Genomic DNA, 21,781 nt, shown 5'->3' with positions numbered 1-21,781 from the left:
TGTGTGTGCATGTCATCTATCAAATATCTTCATTTTCTTCCTATTACCTTAGAACATAAGCTATATGACTATCGTAGAATTTTAAGTATTGTTACCTTTACTTCATGGTATTTAAGCTACGAAATATCAAAGGGAAGAATGAACATCACCCAGGGCCTCTTCACCCTGTCCTGGAAAGGGATTAATGTGCTTTTTGGGTTATTGTATGATAGTTGCATCTTGTCAGGCAGAAGTATGACCTTCTCATTGCCTTTGTTGGGAGATTGAGTATGGTTTAATGAGATCTATACACGTACTAAGTTGCCAAGGAATGGATCTGAGGTGGTTAATTCTGTGTGTCAACTTGGCTGGGCCATGGTGCCCAGGTATTTTATTAAGTATTATTCTGGGTGTTTCTATGGAGGTGTTTTGGATGAGGCTAACATTTACCTCAGTGGACTTTGAGTAAAGCAGAAGGCCTTCGATCATTTGAGTGGGCCTCGTACAACCAGTCAAAGGCCTGAATAGAACAAAAAGACTGACTTCCTCTGAGTAAGAAGGAATTCTACCAGCAGACGGCCTTTTTTGGCCTTGAACTATACATCACTTCTCCCCTGGGTCTCCAACCCTGCGGGCCCATCCTGCAGATTTTAGACTTGCCAACCTCCACACTCATGTGAACCATTCCTTTAAATAAATAGTTTCATATACACATCCTTTTGACTCTGTTTCTCTGGAGAACCCCTAATACTCGCTTTCTTGAAAAAGAATAAAAAAACATGAAATTCTTCAAACATATACCCATATACAAAGAATAATGTAAACACTGATGTTTCTACCCAGATTTAACAACTGCTGACATTAAACTGTATTTGCCTGAGAACTGTTTTTCTTAAAGAAATAACATTTACAGATATAGTTATATTCCTATTATTAATCTTTTCTGATTTCACTCTCCTCCCTCCCTTTCAAGAAGTAATCACTTTCAAAGTCAGATAGTATCCCCATCCATATTTTAATATTTTTACTATAAATGTATGCATCCAAAAATAATGTACTTTATTTGTATATTTAAAAATTATACTTACATGACATCATACTGTACTTTATGGGGCTGAATTTAGAGCCAAACTGCCTGGATTTAATTTAGGGCAAAACTGCCTAGGGGTGCATGTTTGTGTGTGTGCATGTGTGCGTGTGTATGCATTCATTAAAAAATTGTTTTCCTCTATGTACTGCATGAAGTGTACTAAAGACTAAGTGCCTTGAAGCTAGTTGATTCATTCTAACAGTTATATAATACTTGTTTGTATATATATTTATTTCCCTACAGATGAATATTGTATTTGTTATTGTAGTGTTGCAATAAGTACCCTTATACATATATCCTTGGGCACATAAAGGGGAGTCCAAAAGGAATCACTTTCTGGAGTGATCAAAGTGTTCTAAAATTAGATAGTGGTGATGGTTGCACAGCTCTAAATATACTAAAAATCAGTCTACTGTACATTTTAAAAGTTAATTTATAGTATAAAAATTACCTCAATAAAGCTGTTGTTAAAATACAAATAACAATAAAAGGTGACGTGAAAAAAGTATCCCGGCTGTACCAAATATGGCAGAGGTTGTCTGACCTTTAGCAATGTATTTGAAAAGCTCTGTTTGTCTCTTCTCATCTCTAAAATGGGGTAATTATAGCATCTGGCTTGTAAATTTGTTATGAGGATGGAATGAATTCATATTTGTGAAAGGGCTTAGAACAGGGTGAAAGTGGGGCTGACAGTGCTTGGTAAATGTTAACTATAATTATTATAAAACCTTCTGCAACCTGTGCTTTTCACTGCATTGTTCTCAATGTCCGTGATAAGACATATGGATATATACACACATATATATACACACATATCCTCGGGAACATGTGGGGTCTTCAAAATGAACCTAGAAGGGAATTAATTCCTGGGTCTTGCACATGCATCATTAGACTTTACTCAGTATCACTAAAGCTCTTTAGCACTGTATGATATTTCCTCTTTCTCCACATCCTCACCAATACTTGGTGCAAAAACTTGAATTTTACAAATGAGACAGGGACTGTGGTTGTAGTGAGAGTAGGGTGAGGGCCTCTGGAAAAAGGCACCTACCAAAACTCCGTATTAAATAATTAAGCAAAGTCAGAGTCACATTAATTCTATAAAGTATAATATCAAACTAGGAATATGAGTATTCTTCAGTGAGACTAGTTAAAACTAAAAAGCCAGGAGTAACTTGGCCTGGAATGTTTGAATATCCCCAGACAAGAAAATACCTCAGCATAGCTCAGGTCTTCATTGTGTCAATTAAATGAGGCTATTGTAAAATTTACTTTAGCCTGCTAAAAGACCAGCTTCTTTAACTTTACCCAGATGCTGCTTTTCTTCCTCCAGCCCCTAATCAAGTAATATATAACCGGGGCAATTAATATAGCAAGCGGGCCCAGTCACAAGCAACATAGTAAAAACAAGAAAGATTCCATCTTAAAGATAAGATTGCAATTTAAAACCCAAAAAGAATAAATAGGTTTCTTAATAGACAATAACCCAGCCCACCTTGGGAGCAGTACAGGCAGCCTTGATTGATATGCTCCCAAACCAAGAAGCTGCTATTCTGGGAATGAATCAGAGCAGTCAATTTCCTGTTAACCAGCTCCCCAGCGCGCCTGCGCGGGATCACACCACCCACCGGAAGGGGCTGGGGCGGAGTCTGCAGCAGGTCACGCCCTCGAAAGGCGCGTTGGAGTCCGGGCTTGATCTTCCGCCTCGCGAGGCGCTACTTCGGGTCTGGTGGCGAGCGCCGCGGTTGTAGAGCGAAGCCGTGCTGAGCTGGCTGGCGGGCGGGCTGGGGTGCCGCCAGCGCGCGGCGAGCCATGCTAGGGGGCACCTCCCGTGCTCGAGAGCGGGAGGCGGAGGGCGCCGCGGCTGGGCCTTTGCCGGCGCCGCCTGCCATCGACTTCCCGGCCGGTAGCTCGGATCCCAAGTATGACGGTGAGACACCTGGAGGGCCGTGGCGGCCCTCGTCTTGCCCCGTCCACCTCATTCCCGGGCGGACGGGGCAGCCGCGAGATTCGCACAGCGCCAGGGCTTATCCGGCTGGATCCGGGCTGGATCCCGCGGCCTAGCGGTGCAGCGCGGGGGGCGGCTGGCAGGCGGCCCGCGTACGACAAATCTTAATGAAATGAGTGTCTGCGACCCGCTCCCTTGTTTACGTTGCAGTTTCTGGGTTTCCATTCTGCAGACTGTGGATTTGGGACGTGCTAAGACTTCCCCTCAGGCTGCAGTCCAGTTCCCAAAAGCCCTGTCGTTTTGTCAGGCGATGCGGATGAGCTTTATAAACTGGAAGGACCGGACTCTGCAAACCCTATAGCAGAATAAGAGTTTTAATTTGTAGCTTCTACTGTGTTTTGCTTCACTGATTGGGTAAAGATTTCTCGTAGTGAGGCAGTATGGAAATCAGCCCCTTCGGCGTAAAAAAAAATAAAATGCCCAGATTTTTTTGAGGCTTTTGGTTACTACGAGATGTGGCGGTCAGTCAAGTTATTCAACATAAAGCGAGTCAAAACTTACTCCTTAAGTTTTTCGATTATTATCTCTAATAATAACTGTAATTCTTGACCCAGAGGGAGGCAGAAGCAGACTGTGGTGGTAATTTAAGTAGGCCATTAGCAGAGGACAGTTGTAACATAACTATTTGTTAATGGACAAACTGATCTTTTTCACATATAAGGTGGTATATTAATAGGAGCTCAAAAATTCGTAAAGTGTTATGTCATAGGAAAAGCCTCAGCTGTAAACTGGCAGCCTGTCTTTTCTGTAACACTGTGATAAGGTTTGCTGCAAACCGAAGATTATTTTTAAAGGGAGTGATCTTAGATAAGGTTGGAAAAATTTCCTTCAAGGTTACCAATAATACTGTGTTTACATACTGCCTTTTCTTCCAAAGAGGCTCAGAATATCCAGATGTAGTTTATCTTTTTAGGCGAAAAATGTAGTTGCATTTTTAATAGATGTAAAGACAGAATAGTTAAATGATTGAAGGTTGTATGGTGTGAGGAGGCCACACAGTGAGTTAGAAAATTCAAAACCTAGATGTAACCCTGAAACCCGTGTTCTGCAGCAGTTTATTGAGTGCACCAGCCTTTGATCAAAGTTACTGTATGTTTGTTTGTTTGTTTTCCTGTGCGTGAGCATACTTTGGAAGGGGGGCAAACAGTAAGTCCCTTGTCAGACTCATTTAGTTTTTCTTTTTTCATCTGACATGAATTTTTCATAATTTTTGCCCCAGAATAATCCTCCAGGTTCCTGTTTCATTTACTAAGGGACTGTTGGGACTGTACTTGCCAGAGGAGGTTGATTTAACTGATCCCTTTTCTGTTTGTCTACGCTCCTACTTGGCAGAAGTTTGGAACTTTCTATCACGTAGGATCTGTATCAGATTTCCTACACTTTGATGAGAGGGCTTAACCTCATCTTTCCTTTTGGCCGCGCTCCTCTTCTACTCTTAATCAGAGCTGCGAAATGGGAAACCTTCACTTCAGCCTTCATTTCCGTTGAGTTTTGCTCCTCCCCTCACGTAGGTATTTGTCCATTGGTCTTTTTAAAGTTGTCGTTTTTTTGATGAGGTTCATTTGACTCCACTGAACAAACCATTTCTTCTGTTTTTGTTTTTTTCTTATTAAAAAGCAGGAAAATATGAGAGAAAGAAGTAGAAGACCCTTTGAACCATAATCTCACCACTGTTAACACGAGTATATTTAAGAAAAAAATTTTTTCACATTAAAAAGAGTATGTTGAAAATATAGAAAAACCTGATGAAGAAAATTAAATAAACTATACTCTCATCACCTGGATTTAATCTTGTCTACATAACTAGAGACAAGTTAAATGATGCATTTTGCATTTAAAACTATTTGTCAAAGAAAGGTAGCATGGACAGATTAAAGATTTCTATCTGATTTTGTCCAGATAAGATAAAAATTTAGAGAAAGTCACAAAAACTTAAAGGAGTAAAGGGAAAAGGGCAAAGTTACCTGTACTCACATTCTAGAGGAGGACTCACTGCTAACAATTTGATGTATTTGTTTTTAAAAAATTTGGTGAGAGCTGCTGTGTGCCAGCTAGATGCCTGCAGATACTAAGGATTAAACAGGCAAACTATAAAACAGCATGTTCACTGCAATTTCATTCCTTTTACAAATTCTCTGGATATATATATATGTATATAATTGAAAATAAAGGGAGCAGAGACTTTATCTGTTTTGGCTTTTCATTCTGTTTGTATATATATCGTTGTAAAAGAAATATATTTTAAAATTGTTATCGTGCAGTTAACCCTTGAACAATACATGGGTTTGAATTGCACGGGTCCACTTACATGTGGATTTTTTTCAATAAATGTATTGGAAAATTTTTTTGAGATTTGTGACAATTTGAAAAAAACTCTTTTCTCTAGCTTATTGTAAGAACACGGTATGTAATACATATAACATATAAAGTAAGTATTATTGGACTGTATTATCAGTAAGGCTTCAGGTTAGCAATAGGCCATTTGTACTTAAGTTTTTGGAGAGTTGAAAGTTAAATGCCAGTGGGGCTGGGGTGGGGGCAGGGTTGGTACCCCTAACCCCTGAGTTGTTCAAGCTGTGGTATGATAAATACTTTATGTTCTGCTTTTAAAATGTGACATTATGTTAGCATTTTGTTGTGATAAATTAGCCTTTAAAAGCATTATTTTACGTTGGTCACATTTTGTGCTACCATTTAGTCTTTGTTCAGTTGTTGGAAAATAGGTTTGTCTTTTTTAACCTCTAGGAATAATAATGGGTTTGACATCTATATACATAGTCTTTGTTAGTATCTGATTATTTCTTTAGATTTCTAGAAATAGGATTTGTTGGATCAAAGAAATACATTAAAAAAAAATGTTTCGATACGCTTTGCTAAAATGATGGCCAGACAGGTGATGTTGGTTTGCATCTGTCTCACCTCACCCTCATTAGTTTTACTGTTTTTTAGCCTGCTTCTTTAATAATGGATTGTTTATGATTCCTTTCTATACACCATCCTAGTATTCTATTACGTCTCTAATTTACCTAACAATTTTCCAGTATTCTGAATGGTGTTACCCTGAACATGTTGTACACACATATGTGTTGTGCTTTGTTTAGTTACTTCCTTGGTATAAATTTCCAAAAGTAGAAGGACTGGGTCCAAGGCTTGCACATCTTAAGGTCTATGATGTATTGCCAGAAGTTGCCTTCCTTGTGTGTGAAGTTGTCTGCCTTTCTCTGTGCCTAGCAATACCAGGTATTGTCTAGGCCTTACGTTAGTTACCAATCTCATGGTGAACTCTGGTACCGTAGTTATTTTAATATGTATGTCATTAGTTACTAGTTACATTAAACATATTTGTATTTTAATTGTGCTGCATTTTCTTAACAGCTTAGAAGAGCTTTATATACACTTTATTTTTTTTTTGTCCTGTGTAGTACAGATATAAGTACTGTATCTGAACTTGTGGTTTGTATTTTAACTTTAAGATTATCTTTACATAGAGAATTTTTTATATGGTCACATTTTTCATTCTTTTTCCTTCCCATACCCAGACAGTAAGTATTCATGAAAATGAATAGCACATCTGTATGCATGCTGGTCCTTTTTTTGCCACCTGGAGGTCAGAGAGGAAATTTGTAAATGAAGTCTAGATTTATACATTTTGTTTTTTCCCAGACCTTTAGTAGTTTATAGAGGACAGAATGTTCAAAATGGGATTGATTTTAGCAGGTGTAGGATATTCGGCTCCTGTTTCTGCAGGGCATTTCCAGATGAAAGGGTCAACAGCTCTGATTTTGAAGTGTCTCATCTTCCCTCTAATATCCCCTCTTACCAGTTTTCACACTCCTTAACACCTCCATCCTCCCATTCCTAGTGTTTTAAATCCTGCCAATCCATTTCTTTCTTGATCTCTGTGGCACCTCTTCCTTCCTCCACGTTTCTGTCACCTCCTTCACTAGGCTCACCCTAACTTCTTGTTGACTGTTACATGCCTCCTTCCAAGTTATTTATTACATGTTTCTAGAATAGTTTCCTCAAAGATCTTTCCTTCATTATGTTTTTGGCCTGCTCAATAATGTATTAAGTAAACAGCGGGAACTTAAGACCTTCAGCATTAAGTGCCAGGTCCTCTGCCTGCTTACTCATTCCTTAACCTCTCTCTGAGGTCAGTGTCCTCACCTGTAAAATGGGAACACTTACGTTTTGCTGTTCTGTGAGGATTAAATGGGATTGTGCTTGTAAAACCACTGGTACACACAGAGCATGTGCTCAGAGTAGTTTCTATTCTTCCTCTGCCAAACTTCTTTCTTTATGCCTGGGCCTAGGCCATCCTCTTGGTGGAAGGAAGATCCTATTCCAGCTTGCTTGAATATTTATTAATTCATTCATTTATTTCTACCTTTGTGCATATCATTACTACCCAAACTTTTTCCCTTCCCGCCCTGGCATCTTTTTGCTAGTCTTCCAACTTCCAGAATTCAACTCCATTATGGAAAATCTGTCTTGATTAACCCCATTGAACTACTGTTTTTTCTTATTTCTTTAAATTTAAATAGTTTGTGGTTCATTAATTAGAACATGCTGCCTTGTCATTATGAGATGTGTTTACCATTCATTAACATTTTTTCCGTTTTTTACTTTTAGAATCTGATGTTCCAGCAGAACTCCAGGTGTTAAAAGGACCCCTGCAGCAGCCGACATTCCCTTTTGCTGTTGCAAACCAACTACTGCTCGTTTCTCTGCTGGAACACTTGAGCCATGTGCATGAGCCAAACCCACTTCATTCAAGACAAGTGTTTAAATGTTAGTAAAAATAAACTAATCTTGCTAAAAGATTAAAGACTTGAAAAAATACTATAATATTTTATGCTCTGGGTCTGAGAAGCAGTTTGTCTATAAACCTTTGAGATAAGTATTAATAGTTTATATTTCTTAAATTCATTATTTTTTATTTTCCTTTGGGCAGTTACTTAGGAATAAAATCACTGGGGGCCCCAAAAGATTAATAACGCATGAAATTGTGTGTATTTAAATAAGTAAAAGAGTTCTTTGGTATCTGTAATGTGAGAATTCATGTAATTTTTGAACATGTGTGACAAACATCACAGACATTCATTATGAACCAGTTCTTGATCAGAACACTGGAACAGCATTATGTTGTATTGTTGAATAGGAAACTTTTCCTCTGTACACTGAATACTTCTGACACCAACTCTGTGGGTTTTTTTCTTTTTCCTACACCAACCAGTTCTCTGACACCAGCAGGTGTCCTATAATTCAAATCAATTCTGACACTGTACCTGGAGTTAGTGTCAGATTCCACAGGTTAAGGGCTCAGCCCCCCAAGATTGCCCTCATGTCAGATGACAGTTGCAAGCGGTGGATCCCCAGGTTCCTCAGGTTACCCACAGTTGTGTCCAACTTGGCTATGAATTGGGGTTTCCACTTCTCCTAGGTTTGAGAATTTGCTGTACAGCTCACAGTACTCAGGGAGACCCTTTTGCTTACCAGTGTTTTAAATAGTAAAGGCTGCGAAAACATATAGAGGTGAACAGCCAGATGAAGAGGCACACAGGGTGAGGTCTGGTACAGGTTCAGAGTGCAGGAGCTCTGTCTCCATGAGGTTGGGTGTACCACCTTCCCTGCATGAGGATATGTTCACCCAAAGGCTCTCTGTACCCTGTACTTAAGGGATTTTTATGGAGGCTTCATCATGTTGGCATGATTATTAACCCAATCTCCAGCCCTTCTCCCCTCCCTGGAGAATGGGGTGGGAGGTGGACCTGAGTTCTAGCTAACCATTGGCTGGGTCTTTCTTAGGACCAGCCCCAACCTTGAAGTATCTGGGGGATCCCAGCCACCAGTTAGCTGGCTCATTAGCATACAAAAAGACACTTGTTGCTGGTGATTCCAAGGGTCTGAGAAGCTCTTGTGTCAGCAACTGAGGTCAAAGATCAAATATTAGAGCAAAAGAGCTCTTTGCACCCCCAGCACTTTGGAAATGACAAAAGTTTAAGAGCTGTGTGCCATGATCCAGAGACAGACCAAATGTATTATTGTACTACAGTTGTTGAAAATACTTGTTATTCCTGCTGTTGGAGAATATGAGCACAGAAACGAGCAGAATTATAGATCATGAGGTGTCTGGCCCAGCTCAATGAGACCATTGTGGTCTCTGTAGTAGCTCCAACCACAGAGTCTAAGGCTCTTTTCTACCAAAAAAGTCCCAAGTTTTGTTTGGTGTTAGAAATCCTCAAACTTGGTGATACCTTTATGTGATCTTAGAATGTAGTGTCTTTAGTTAAAGGTAGGTTATCATTTTGATGAGCTTGATGGGACATGAAAAACTAAATATATTTGTACCAGTGTATACTTAATATTTTCCTGGATGTGTAGTGGGAAGGTGGGTTGTAAAAAGGGGGTGTTGTGTAGGTTCCAAAGCATTGGTAGCTGGGAATTATTGTGTTGGGTTCATTGTGTAGAAAAGCAGATTATAATGATTTTAATATAGTAATCTTGCTCCTAACTCAAGCAAACCTGTGACTCTTGCTAATTTTAAGATCTTTTTGAATTCCTTTTTAGATGACTGAACTTTTAAAGTATATTTAAGAGTTTGTGATGTGATTCAGTTAGTTGATAACCTAAATGGAGAGTTTTACATAGAGAAAGAATATGTTCTGTGGTCTCTGTATTCCTTGAATGAGTAAAAGCCAAGCACTTAACACAGAAACATTTGTCTGAGGAGCCTGGTATTGTGACTTCAGACTTGACTTTCCCCCTTGTAGCTGGTCTGTACCCACATCTCATATGTGCTCTTGGTCTGTTGGTTAAAGGTAGTCAGTAATGGAAAACAATAATTAGTAATCGCTTTTGTTGTCAATTGTAATCATTTGTTCCCATGCCTGCCTTTGTTCTTACCATTGCCGGTCAGCAAAGTGCAGTGTTTTTGGAGGTCAGGAGACGACTATGTTTACACAGTTTTCTTGGCTTTTCAAAAAGCAAAGCTTAGTACATCACTGATGGACCAGGCATGGAAGATGATTATTGAGTATCAGATAAGTAATTATACATGTGCTCCTGATCAGCAAGTGTGCCAATGTTTCTTCTCTCTTAGAGAATCAATTCCCAAGTTGGAACATGTGTATAAACATTACTTTTTTCTTATGGAGGTTTCTTTCAGTAGAGACTGCTATTAATTCATTCTCTGTGTACTCTTGAATAATGCTGTTTATCCATGGCCTTTCTAATAATAGGTTTCCATATCCTTTTTTTAGTACTTTGTCAGACCTTTACCAAAATGGGCCTGCTGTCTTCATTCACGTGTAGTGATGAGTTTAGCTCGCTGAGGCTGCATCACAATAGAGCCATCACTCATTTAATGAGGTCAGCTAAGGAGAGAGTTCGCCAGGTAAGTACTGAAATACTGAAGCACTTTATGTATGACAAAAACATTGGAATTTCAAGAGAACTTTATTATTAATTACTTTTAAAGTTTTAAGGCATTATGAAATCCAGATTATAATACAGGTTTATAAAAATGTCAGCTTTTAATTTGTTTATTCAATGACTGCTAAGTGTTAAGCTCTCTTGTAGGTGCTGGTGTTCAAGCAGTAAACAAAGTAGACTCAAATCCCTGCCCTCGTGAGACTTATGTTCTGATGGGGCAATAAGCAGTAGAAAAATGAAAATATATAAAAATGGATGGAGTGTTAGATGGTGATAAGTGTTAAGGAGAGATATAAAGCAGTGAGGAGGCTTAGAAATTGTGTAAGTTTTATGTGGGGTGGCCAGGGTGGGCCTCCCTGAGACAGTGCTACTTAAGTTCAGGAGCTAAAGTTGAGAGAAGGAGCCTTTGGGTATCTGGAGGGCAAGAATTCCAGGCAGAGCAACAGTAGTTTGCGAGGTACCAGTGTGCTTGGCATATATTGGAAACTCACGGGCAACTGTATGGCTGGAGTAAGGAAGGGGGAAGGTAAATCAGAGTTAGGGGGGCAAGGAAGGAAGTGAGAAGGAGAGATGGATTAACATCTGGAGACCATTTTATGTCTGATTTTTACTCAGAGTAAAATGGGAAGCAGGATTTTGAGCCGAGGAATGGCATACTTGACTTATACTGTAATGGGGTCACACCAACTGCTTTGCTAAGAACATCCAGGGCAGAAGCAGGAAGACAGGTGGTGACAGGTACAACCCTGTAGGCAGGAGGTGAGGGTGGCTTGGAATGGGTGGTACCAGTGAACATGAGAGAAGTCATCAGTTTCTGCATGTATTTGGGGGATAAAGCTAACATTTGCTTGAGCTCCTTCATCAGTACATAGTAAAAATACTCTTTTAGCAGTGATCTTTTGGTTAAGAGAGCAGTATTATCAATTGTAAACTCTTAGGTAATATTGAAACAGCATTCTGCAAACTTTTTTTCCCCAAATATTTAAGCATCTGGGACTATTAATGTGACATTGAGTTTTGATAGATTCTTTATTCCATGACATTTAAAAAATGCTTTGAAAAATAATGTTTTTGATTTTAGGATCCTTGTGAGGATAATTCTCATATCCAAAAGATCAGGTAAGTACTTTTGTGATTGTGCAGACAGTAAACTATCCCAAAGACATCAGCCTTGATAGTTAATCCTGAATTAATCAGAAATTCAGTGTTAGGGTTAAAAAATAATGTAGTTAGGGTAGTTTATGAAAATTAAAACCTTTGTTCTCTCAGCAGTTAATTACTGCTCCAGGATTTGCCCTACTTGTCATTCCCTTCTCTTTGATCCCTTTTTCCTGCCGCCTTATTCTGTGTGGTTTCCCTAAGCCCCACCTTTAATTCAGAACCATGATACTCAGTGTCTGCCTGAGGAACATCATTGAATTTTGGCTCTATGTAGGAAATGCTAGGTGAAAATCTGTATATAGTATGGACCATTAAGAAACTTAAGTAAATTCATTACTGAGCTCAGCTAATCAGTTGCTGCCTGTTAATCGTCCTTAGGATTCTTGCTTTAAAACATTGAAGATGATTTCTAATTGGAATAGAGATCACTGGAAAAATACTGAGACTAAAGCCCCCTTGCTGTCTTTATTACACTGTCCATTGGCTCAGCAAATATTTTCTTCATAGAGAATGTAACTTTCACATTAGCTCATCCTTTCCAAGTTATCACAACTTAGTGATAAACAAGATTTGGCAGGTTAGTAATACTGTGAACCTGAAATATCCTAGACGTTTTGGTTCTTAATATTAATTGCTTATTTGTATTTACCTTTTAGATCAAGGGAAGTAGCCTTTGAAGCGCAAACTTCACGTTACTTAAATGAATTTGAAGAGCTTGCCATCTTAGGAAAAGGCGGATATGGAAGAGTGTACAGGGTTGGTAGTCCACATTCTCGTTTTGACATACTACTCTGAATAAATGTATTTTGAGAAGTTTTCATTAGTATTATTTAAAGTGCTCAAAAGAAAATTCCTAGAAATGATATATATTTACTTTTCATTAAGATTTGTGATTTACAGGGAAGGGGGCAGGTTTAAGTTTTTCCTGACCATATGGTGGCCTTAGGTGGATTCTGCAAACTGAGGTTTTGGTCTATTTTTTATTAAAAATAGCTAATTTAATAAAAATAGCTAATTTTTATTAAAACTGTGTGTTAGTGAAAAAAGCAGTGCTACTGTGTTTCAGGCCTTATATAGATAGCCCTTTTGCTAACATTCCCATTCTTGAGACACAGAGCTTCTAGGAACTGGACTCTGCAGTTTGAAAAGCATCTAGTTAGCTGACTGTAGGCAACTTGCCTGAACATAGTGAAGAGAATGCATGTCTTTAATTTTATCTCTTTGGCTAGTTTGGATTGTCTAATCAGGTTAAAGAACTTTTTTAAAAATTCAGCTGGAATTTAATGACACAATATGTTTTGTCTCCTCCTCTACTTTCTAGGTCAGGAATAAATTAGATGGTCAGTATTATGCAATTAAAAAAATCCTGATTAAGGGTGCAACTAAAACGGATTGCATGAAGGTAAGATTTTTAAGATTCACTTCTTTTTAATAGTTGGGTATTTATTTAGGTCCTTTCGAAAGTTACTGTGTGTGTTGTATATTTGCAAATACTAGGTGGGTATGGATTGCCAGTTTACTAAGAATGGGTTACAGTTAACAATCAAAACTAAATTTTTGTGTCTTAACTTCCTGTAGTCATTTCAGATTGGCCACATTTTCAGGGTCATTTCCGGGGAAATTAATTTTTTAACTAAATTATTCATATATAATACAGCTCATCATGAAAAATCACGAGCTCACTTCAGGTTTCAGTCTTCTCCCTGACATGCTGTATGGGCCTACTCCTCTATGCCACTTCCATCCCCTGCCCTTGAAAATTGAAAGAGTGGTGACAATAGTGGTTTTATTTACCTTAAAGGACTGAACTGAATTGTAAGAATCAAGAGAGAAGGATTATGTGAGCTGTGAAAAGTATAAAGTGCTATTGATACTCATGTAAGTTACTTGGTTATAAATGGCTATAACAGTTCCATTTGTCTCTCACAAAAATATTCCCATTCTTTTAAAGCATAGTTTAGATTCCTTGTACAGAGGGGTTTTTGTTGCTTTGCTCTGGAACAAATAGTATTTGATACCATGAACATTTAACAAATTGTCAGTAACAGCCAGATCTCAGTATGTCCTTCTTCAGGTGCTACGGGAAGTGAAGGTGCTGGCGGGGTTTCAGCACCCGAATATTGTAGGCTATCACACTGCTTGGATAGAACATGTTCATGTGACCCAAAGCCAAGGTAAGTAGTTTTAGACACAGTGGAAGGGTTGGTAGACCTTGGCCCATGGGCCAAATCTGGCCTACCCCTATTTTTGTGCATCCCACAAGCTGATAATTTTTTTATTTTAGTTTTTAAATAGTTAAAAGGAATAAAAAGAAAAATATGTGGAAATTATATGAAATTCACATTTCAAAGTCAGTAAAGTTTATTAGAACACAGGCTCATTCATTTGTGTATTGTCTGTGGCTGCTTCTGTATGACATCGGTAGAATTGAGTGGTTGCAGCAGAGTCCATAGGGCCTGCAGAACCTAAAATATTGACTATCTGGTCCACTACAGAAAGTTTGCTGACCCCAGGTATAGTGGAACAACTCTGTTTTTGTAGTTCCTAAAACGTGCAGTCATTTGAATAAGCTTGGGTTGTATTTTGCCAGAAGGTCGTGACATTTTTAGACTTGTAGTCTCACTTGGTATTATCTGTACATTTTAGCTCTGCCTTTGACTGTAAAATAGAAAGTAGGTTGCTTGAAGATTTGTTTTGTTTTTCTTCAGGAGATAAAATTCCTACTCAGTTGCCATCTCTGGAAGTGATATCTGTCCAGGATGATGACAGGTATGTGGACTGGTGTTACTTTTAGCGGATTAGATATACTCTGTTGTCACCTGAATTGGGCTGCCTTTGTCTTTTTGCTTATTTTCATTACAAAATGTTAAATTATTTCCTTTCAGATATTTCCTGTCAATATTTTAAATAAATCTTGCTGCTAGACAGATTTGCTGACATGTTTTTAGCAGTTTACCAATAAGGCTTGTATAGGCTTGAAGGAGCAGTTGAGTTACTTTTGATCTTTTTTTACCTTGATTTTTATCTTTACTGTTTTTTTTTTTCTCCAGAGGTGAATACGATGTTAAAAATGATGCAAGTAACAGTTCATCCATTATCTTTGCTGAGGTCACCTCCGAAAAAGAAAAATCCTTAGGAGAATCTGGCATTGAAAACCAGAATAACCGACTGGTGAACTACACCACCAATATAGTCACAAGGGACGCCAATGAACTCGAATCATCCATTTTGCTCCAAGAAAATGGCTTGGCTGATTTGTCTTCCAGAGCAGTTGTTGAGCATCAGCTCCCATTTAGGCGTGATTCAGACTTAGAAGAGAATTTCACATCCACTGAGGACTCTTCAGAAGAAAACATAAACCCATGGGGGCAGGCAGAGGTAGGTAACTTCCCTGGAAGCTACCAGTCTGACATTTACCCGTAAGAATTACATAGAGGACCATGAGATGTGGTCTTCCCTCTTCCCCAGCCAGCTTCCCACCTTACACCTTCGTTCCAGTCCAGCTTTTCTGCTCCTGTGTTTGTCTCTTCTCCATATCCCCTGATACATGGCTTCTGTATTTGGTGTTCCCTCCTTCCCCAAGTTAACCCCTACCAGTCATCTCCTGACTTCCCTGACTGGGTCCTTGAGGTATTCCTATATATGTACCCTGGAGTTAGAAGCATCCTTCACACTATTTCTGCTGTATGTTAGCATCATGTCAAAATATGCTGTCAAAATATATTTATACATAAATATACGTATAATTGTATTTATGCATAAAGGTTTTCTATATTTGGTATGTGACTTTGGGAGAGATGAGAGATGACCAGGCCAGGTTTCAGGAGACTCTTGTTATGGCTGTGCTGATGCGCTGGTGAGACTCCTGTGACTCTAATCATGATAATTTGAATTAAAAAATCCTGAACATTAACAGGGTCTACACATCTGACATGTTAGGATTATAAAACTTTGTATGCCAACTTTATATACAGACACACAATTAATTATTGTTCGGTAATAGTAGCTCTGTTCATATGCTTATTTATTTGTTTGTTTGTTTTTTGAAGAACATCATGTTTACTAGGCTCTCCCCTTCACCAAGTCCCCCCGACAAACCCATTACAGTCACTGCCCATCAGCGTACTAAGATGTTGTAGAATCACTACTTGTCTTTTCTGTTGCACAACCCTCCGTGTGCCCCCCCACATTATACATGCTAATCGTAATGCCTCCTTTCTTCTTCCCCACCTTTATCCCTCCCTTCCCACCCATCCTCCCCAGTCCCTTTCCCTTTGGTAACTGTTAGTCCCTTCTTCAGTTCTGTGATTCTGCTGCTGTTTTGTTCCTTCAGTTTTTCTTTGTTCTTATACTCCATATATGAGTGAAATCATTTGGTACTTGTCTTTCTCTGCCTGGCTTATTTCACTGAGCATAATATCCTGTAGCTCCATCCATGTTGTTGCAAATGGTAGGATTTGTTTTCTTCTTATGGCTGAATAATATTCCATTGTGTATATGTACCACATCTTCTTTATCCATTCATCTACTGATGGACACTTAGGTTGCTTCCATTTCTTGGCTATTGTAAATAGTGCTGTGATAAACATAGGGGTGCATCTGTCTTTTTCAAACTGGGCTGCTGCATTCTTAGGGTAAATTCCTAGGAGTGGAATTCCTGGGTCAAATGGTATGTCTATTTTGAGCTTTTTGAGAAACTTTCCTACTGCTTTCCACAATAGTTGAACTAGCTTACATTCCCCCCCAGCAGTGTAGGAGGGTTCCCCTTTCTCCACAACCTCGCCAACATTTGTTGTTGTTTGCCTTTTGGATGGTAGCCATCCTTACTGGTGTGAGGTGATATCTCATTGTGGTTTTAATTTGCATTTCTCTGATAACTAGTGATATGGAGCATCTTTTCATGTGTCTGTTGGCCATCTGAATTTCTTTGGAGAACTGTCTGTTCAGCAGCTCTGCCCATTTTTTAATTGGATTATTTGATTTTCGTTTCTTGAGGTGCATGAGCTCTTTATATATTTTGGATGTCAAGCCTTTATCGGATCTGTCATTTACGAATATATTCTCCCATACTGTAGGGTAGCTTTTTGTTCGATTGATGGTGTCCTTGGCTGTACAGAAGCTTTTCAGCTTGATAAAGTCCCACTTGTTCATTTTTGCTTTTGTTTTCCTTGCCCTGGGAGATATGTTCATGAAGAAGTCGCTAATGTTTATGTCCAAGAGATTTTTGCCTATGTTTTTTTCTAAGAGTTTTATGGTTTCATGACTTACATTCAGGTCTTTGATGCATTTTGTATTTACGTTTGTGTATGGGTTAGACAATGATCCAGTTTCATTCTCTTACATGTAGCTGTCCAGTTTTGCCAGCACCATCTGTTGAAGAGACTGTCATTTCCCCATTGTATGTCCATGGCTCCTTTATCATATATTAATTGACCATATATGTCTGGGTTAATGTCTGGAGCCTCTCATCTGTTCCACTGGTCTGTGGCTCTGTTCTTGTGCCAGTACCAAATTGTCTTGATTACTATGGCTTTGTAGTAGAGCTTGAAGTTGGGGAGTGAGATCCCCCCCCCACTTTATTCTTCTTTCTCAGGATTGCTTTGGCTATTCGGGGTCTTTGGTGTTTCCATATGAATTTTTGGACTGTTTGTTCCAGTTTGTTGAAGAATGTTGTTGGTAATTTGATAGGGATTGCATCAAATCTGTATGTTGCTTTGGGCAGGATGGCCATTTTGACGATATTAATTCTTCCTCGCCAAGAGCATGGGATGAGTTTCCATTTGTTAGTGTCCTCTTTACTGTCTCTTAAGAGTGTCTTATAGTTTTCAGGGTATAGGTCTTTCACTTCTTTGGTTAGGTTTATTCCTAGGTATTTTATTCTTTTTGATGCAGTTGTGAATGGGATTGTTTTCCTGATTTCTCTTTCTGTTGGTTCATTGTTAGTGTATAGGAAAGCCACAGATTTCTGTGTGTTAATTTTGTATCCTGCAACTTTGCTGTATTCCGATATCAGTTCTAGTAGTTTTGGAGTGGAGTCTTTAGGGTTTTTTATGTACAATATCATGTCGTCTGCAAATAGTGACAGTTTAACTTCTTCTTTACCAATCTGGATTCCTTGTATTTCTTTGTTTTGTCTAATTGCCGTGGCTAGGACCTCTTGTACTGTGTTAAATAACAGTGGGGAGAGTGGGCATCCCTGTCTTGTTCCCGATTTCAGAGGAAAAGCTTTCAGCTTCTCGCTGTTCAGTATGATGTTAGCTGTGGGTTTATCATATATGGCCTTTATTATGTTGAAGTACTTGCCCTCTATACCCATTTTGCTGAGAGTTTTTATCATGAATGGATGTTGAATTTTGTCTAATGCTTTTTCAGCATCTATGGCAATGATCATGTGGTTTTTGTCCTTTTTGTTTATGTGGTGGATGATGTTGATGGATTTTCGAATGTTGTACCATCCTTGCATCCCTGGGATGAATCCCACTTGGTCGTGGTGTATGATCCTTTTGATATATTTTTGAATTCGGTTTGCTAATATTTTATTGAGTATTTTTGCATCTACATTCATCAGGGATATTGGTCTGTAATTTTCTTTTTTGGTGGGGTCTTTGCCTGGTTTTTCGTATTAGGGTGATGTTGGTTTCATAGAATAAGTTTGGGAGTATTCCCTCCTCTTTTATTTTTTGGAAAACTTGAAGGAGAATGGGTATTATGTCTTCTCTGTATGTCTGATAAAATTCCGAGGTAAATCCATCTGGCCTGGGGGTTTTGTTCTTGGGTAGTTTTTTGATTACCACTTCAATTTCGTTGTTCGTAATTGGTTTGTTTAACTTTTGTGTTTCTTCCTTGGGCATTCTTGGAAGGTTGTATTTTTCTAGGAAGTTGTCCATTTCTTCTAGGCTTTCCAGCTTGTTAGCATATAGGTTTTCATAGTAGTCTTTAATAACTCTTTGTATTTCTGTGGAGTCTGTCATGATTTTTCCATTCTCGTTTATGATTCTGTTGATGTGTGTTGATTCTCTTTTTGTCTTAATAAGTTTGGCTAGAGGCTTATCTATTTTGTTTATTTTCTCAAAGAACCAGCTCTTGGTTTCATTGATTTTTTTCTATTGTTTTATTCTTCTCAATTTTGTTTATTTCTTCTCTAATCTTTATTATGTCCCTCCTTCTGCTGACTTTAGGCCTCATTTGTTCTTCTTTTTCCAGTTTCAATAATTGTGATGTTAGACTATTCATTTGGGATTTTTCTTCCTTCTTTAAGTGTGCCTGGATCGCTATATACTTTCCTTTTAAGACTGCTTTCACTGCGTCCTACAGAAGTTGGGGCTTTGTGTTGTTGTTGTCATTTGTTTCCTTATATTCCTTGATCTCTATTTTAATTTGTTCATTGATCCATTGATTATTTAGGAGAATGTTGTTAAGCCTTCATGTGTTTGTGAGCCTTTTTGTTTTCTTTGTACAATTTATTTCTAGTTTTATACCTTTGTGGTCTGAAAAGTTGGTTGGTAGGATTTCAGTCTTTTGGAATTTAGTGAGGCTCTTTTTGTGGCCTAGTATGTGGTCTATTCTGGAGAATGTTCCATGTGCACTTGAGAAGAATGTGTATCCTGTTGCTTTTGGATGTAGAGTTCTATAGATGTCTATTAGGTCCATCTGTTCTAGTGTGTTGTTCAGTGCCTCCGTGTCCTTATTTTCTGTCTGGTGGATCTATCCTTTGGGGTTAGTGGTGTGTTGAAGTCTCCTGAAATGAATGCATTGTATTCTATTTCCTCCTTTAGTTCTGTTAGTATTTGTTTCACATATGCTGGTGCTCCTGTATTGGGTGCATATATGTTTATAATGGTTATATCCTCTTGTTGGACTGAGTCCTTTATCATTATGTAATGTCCTTCTTTATCTCTTGTTACTTTCTTTGTTTTGAAGTCTATTTTGTCTGATACTCTACTGCAACACCTGCTTTCTTCTCCCTGTTGTTTGCATGAAATATCTTTTTCCACCCCTTGTCTTTGGGTTTGAGGTGAGTTTCTTGTAAGCAGTATATAGATGGGGTCTTGCTTTTTTATCCATTCTATTACTCTGTGTCTTTTGATTGGTGCATTCAGTCCATTTACATTTAGGGTGACTATTGAAAGATATGTACTTATTGCCATTGCAGGCTTTAGATTCGTGGTTACCAAAGGTTCAAGGTCAGCTTCTTTAGTATCTTACTGTCTAACTTAACTCGGTTATCGAGCTGTTATAAACATTGTCCGGTGATTCTTTATTTCTCTCCCTTCTTATTCCTCCTCCTCCATTCTTTATATGTTGGTTGTTTTATTCTGTGCTCTTTTGTGTTTCCTTTAACTGCTTTTGTGGGTAGTTGATTTTATTTTTTGCCTTTAGTTACTATTTGGTTGGTCTGCTTTCTTTGCTGTTATTTTATTTTCTCTGGTGACATCTGTTTGGTCTTAGGAGTGCTCCCATGTAGAGCAGTCCCTCTAAAGTACCCTGTACAGGTGGTTTGTGGGAGGTAAATTCCCTCAACTTTAGCTTGTCTGGGAATTGTTTAATCCCTCCTTCATATTTAAATGATAATTGTGGTGGATACAGTATTCTTGGTTCAAGGCCCTTCTGTTTCATTGCATTAAATATATCATGTCATTGTCTTCTGGCCTGTAAGGTTTCTATTGAGAAGTCTGATGATAGCCTGATGGGTTTTCCTTTGTAGGTGATCTTTTTCCTCTCTCTAGCTGCCTTTAAAACTCTGTCCTTGTACTTGATTTTTGCCATTTTAATTATTATGTGTCTTGGTGTTGTCCTCCTTGGGTCCCTTCTGTTGGGAGTTCTGTGTACTTCCGTGGTCTGATTGATTATTTCCTCCCCCAGTTGTGGAAAGTTTTCCACAATTATTTCTTCAAAGACACTTTCTATCCCTTTTTCTCTCTCTTCTTCTTCTGGTACCCCTATAATGCAGATATTGTTCCTTTTGGATTGGTCACACAGTTCTCTTAATATTGTTTCATTCCTGGAGTTCCTTTTATCTCTGCATCAGCTTCTATGCATTCCTGTTCTCTGGTTTCTATTCCATCAATGGCCTCTTGCATCTTATCCATTCTGCTTATTAATCCTTCCAGAGATTATTTCATTTCTGCAATCTCCCTCTGGATGTCATCCCTTAGCTCTTGTATATTTCTCTGCAGCTCTGTCAGCATGGTTATGACCTTTATTTTGAATTCTTTTCCAGGAAGGCTGCTTAGGTCTATCTCCTTCTCAAGGGTTGTGATTTTGGTCTCTATCAAATTCTTCTGCCTTTTCATGGTGATAGAGATAGTTTGCAGAGCTGGCGCAAGTGACGGCTGGGAGAACATCCCTTCTTGTTGGTTTGTGGCCTTCCTCTTCTGGGAGAACAGCAACCTCTAGTGGCTTGTGCTGGGCAGCTGTGTGCAGACTTCTGATTCTTGCCCAGCCCCTATGGAGTTTAGCTCCGTGGTTGCTGTGGGGGTGGCCTTCCTCGGGCTAATGCTCTAATGTGGTGGAGCTGCATTGGAGGGGAAACGGCTGAGAGGCTGTTTATCTCCATGAGGGGCCTCTGAGCTGCGCTGCTGCCCAGGAGGTTAGGGCACCCATAGTTCCCCGGGATTCCCAGCTGCTGGGCTAAGTGTCCCGGGACGCTTCCGTCCAGCTATGGGGTCCCTGTCCCTTTAAGACTTTCAAAAAGCACTCGCTTTTCTTTATCCTGGGGTGTGCCGGCTGTGGGGACCCGCTCACAGGTCTTACTGTCCTCTTACCCTATTTTCTAGCACCCCACGCACACACTGTGTGTCTGCACTCCCAGTGCGGATGGCTAGGCCTGGGTGTTTAGCAGTCCTGGGCTCCCTCTCCCTCCCCGCTGACTCCTTTCCTCCCGCCAGGAGCTGGGGGGAGGGGCGCTCGGGTCCCCCTGGTCCGCGGCTTGTATCTTACCCCCTTTGCGAGGTGCAGGGTTCTCACAGGTGTGGATGTAGTCTGGCTGTTGTCCTGTGTCTTCTGGTCTCTCTTTTTAGGAAGAGTTGTATTTGTTGTATTTTCAAAAATATATGTGGTTTTGGGAGATTTCCGCTGCTCCATTCACGCCGCCATCTTGGCTCCGCCCT

The 21,781-nt window shown here is 39.2% G+C and overlaps 1 protein-coding gene across 2 annotated transcripts in view; it reads left to right on the top strand.

Annotated features, from left to right (window-relative positions):
- The first annotated feature begins 2,722 nt into the window (after window positions 1-2,722).
- The window catches only part of EIF2AK1 (eukaryotic translation initiation factor 2 alpha kinase 1), a 34,327-nt gene continuing 15,268 nt past the window's right edge, over window positions 2,723-21,781 (top strand). The window contains exons 1-9 of one of the 2 annotated variants that reach the window (XR_008992234.1): window positions 2,723-2,999; window positions 7,710-7,868; window positions 10,340-10,473; window positions 11,593-11,630; window positions 12,329-12,428; window positions 12,994-13,074; window positions 13,747-13,846; window positions 14,381-14,441; window positions 14,723-15,050. Coding sequence is in view for 1 of the 2 variants with exons in the window: in XM_036897078.2 (XP_036752973.1) it covers window positions 2,882-2,999; window positions 7,710-7,868; window positions 10,340-10,473; window positions 11,593-11,630; window positions 12,329-12,428; window positions 12,994-13,074; window positions 13,747-13,846; window positions 14,381-14,441; window positions 14,723-15,050 (1,119 nt within the window). In the remaining variant the exon portion in view is untranslated. The remainder of the gene's footprint in view (window positions 3,000-7,709; window positions 7,869-10,339; window positions 10,474-11,592; window positions 11,631-12,328; window positions 12,429-12,993; window positions 13,075-13,746; window positions 13,847-14,380; window positions 14,442-14,722; window positions 15,051-21,781) is intronic. The other variant, XM_036897078.2, reaches the window with a different exon arrangement.

The sequence above is a fragment of the Manis pentadactyla genome, chromosome 10 (genome assembly GCF_030020395.1).
Source record: "Manis pentadactyla isolate mManPen7 chromosome 10, mManPen7.hap1, whole genome shotgun sequence".
Taxonomy (NCBI): domain Eukaryota; kingdom Metazoa; phylum Chordata; class Mammalia; order Pholidota; family Manidae; genus Manis; species Manis pentadactyla.
This window is presented reverse-complemented; position numbering and strand designations above follow the sequence as displayed.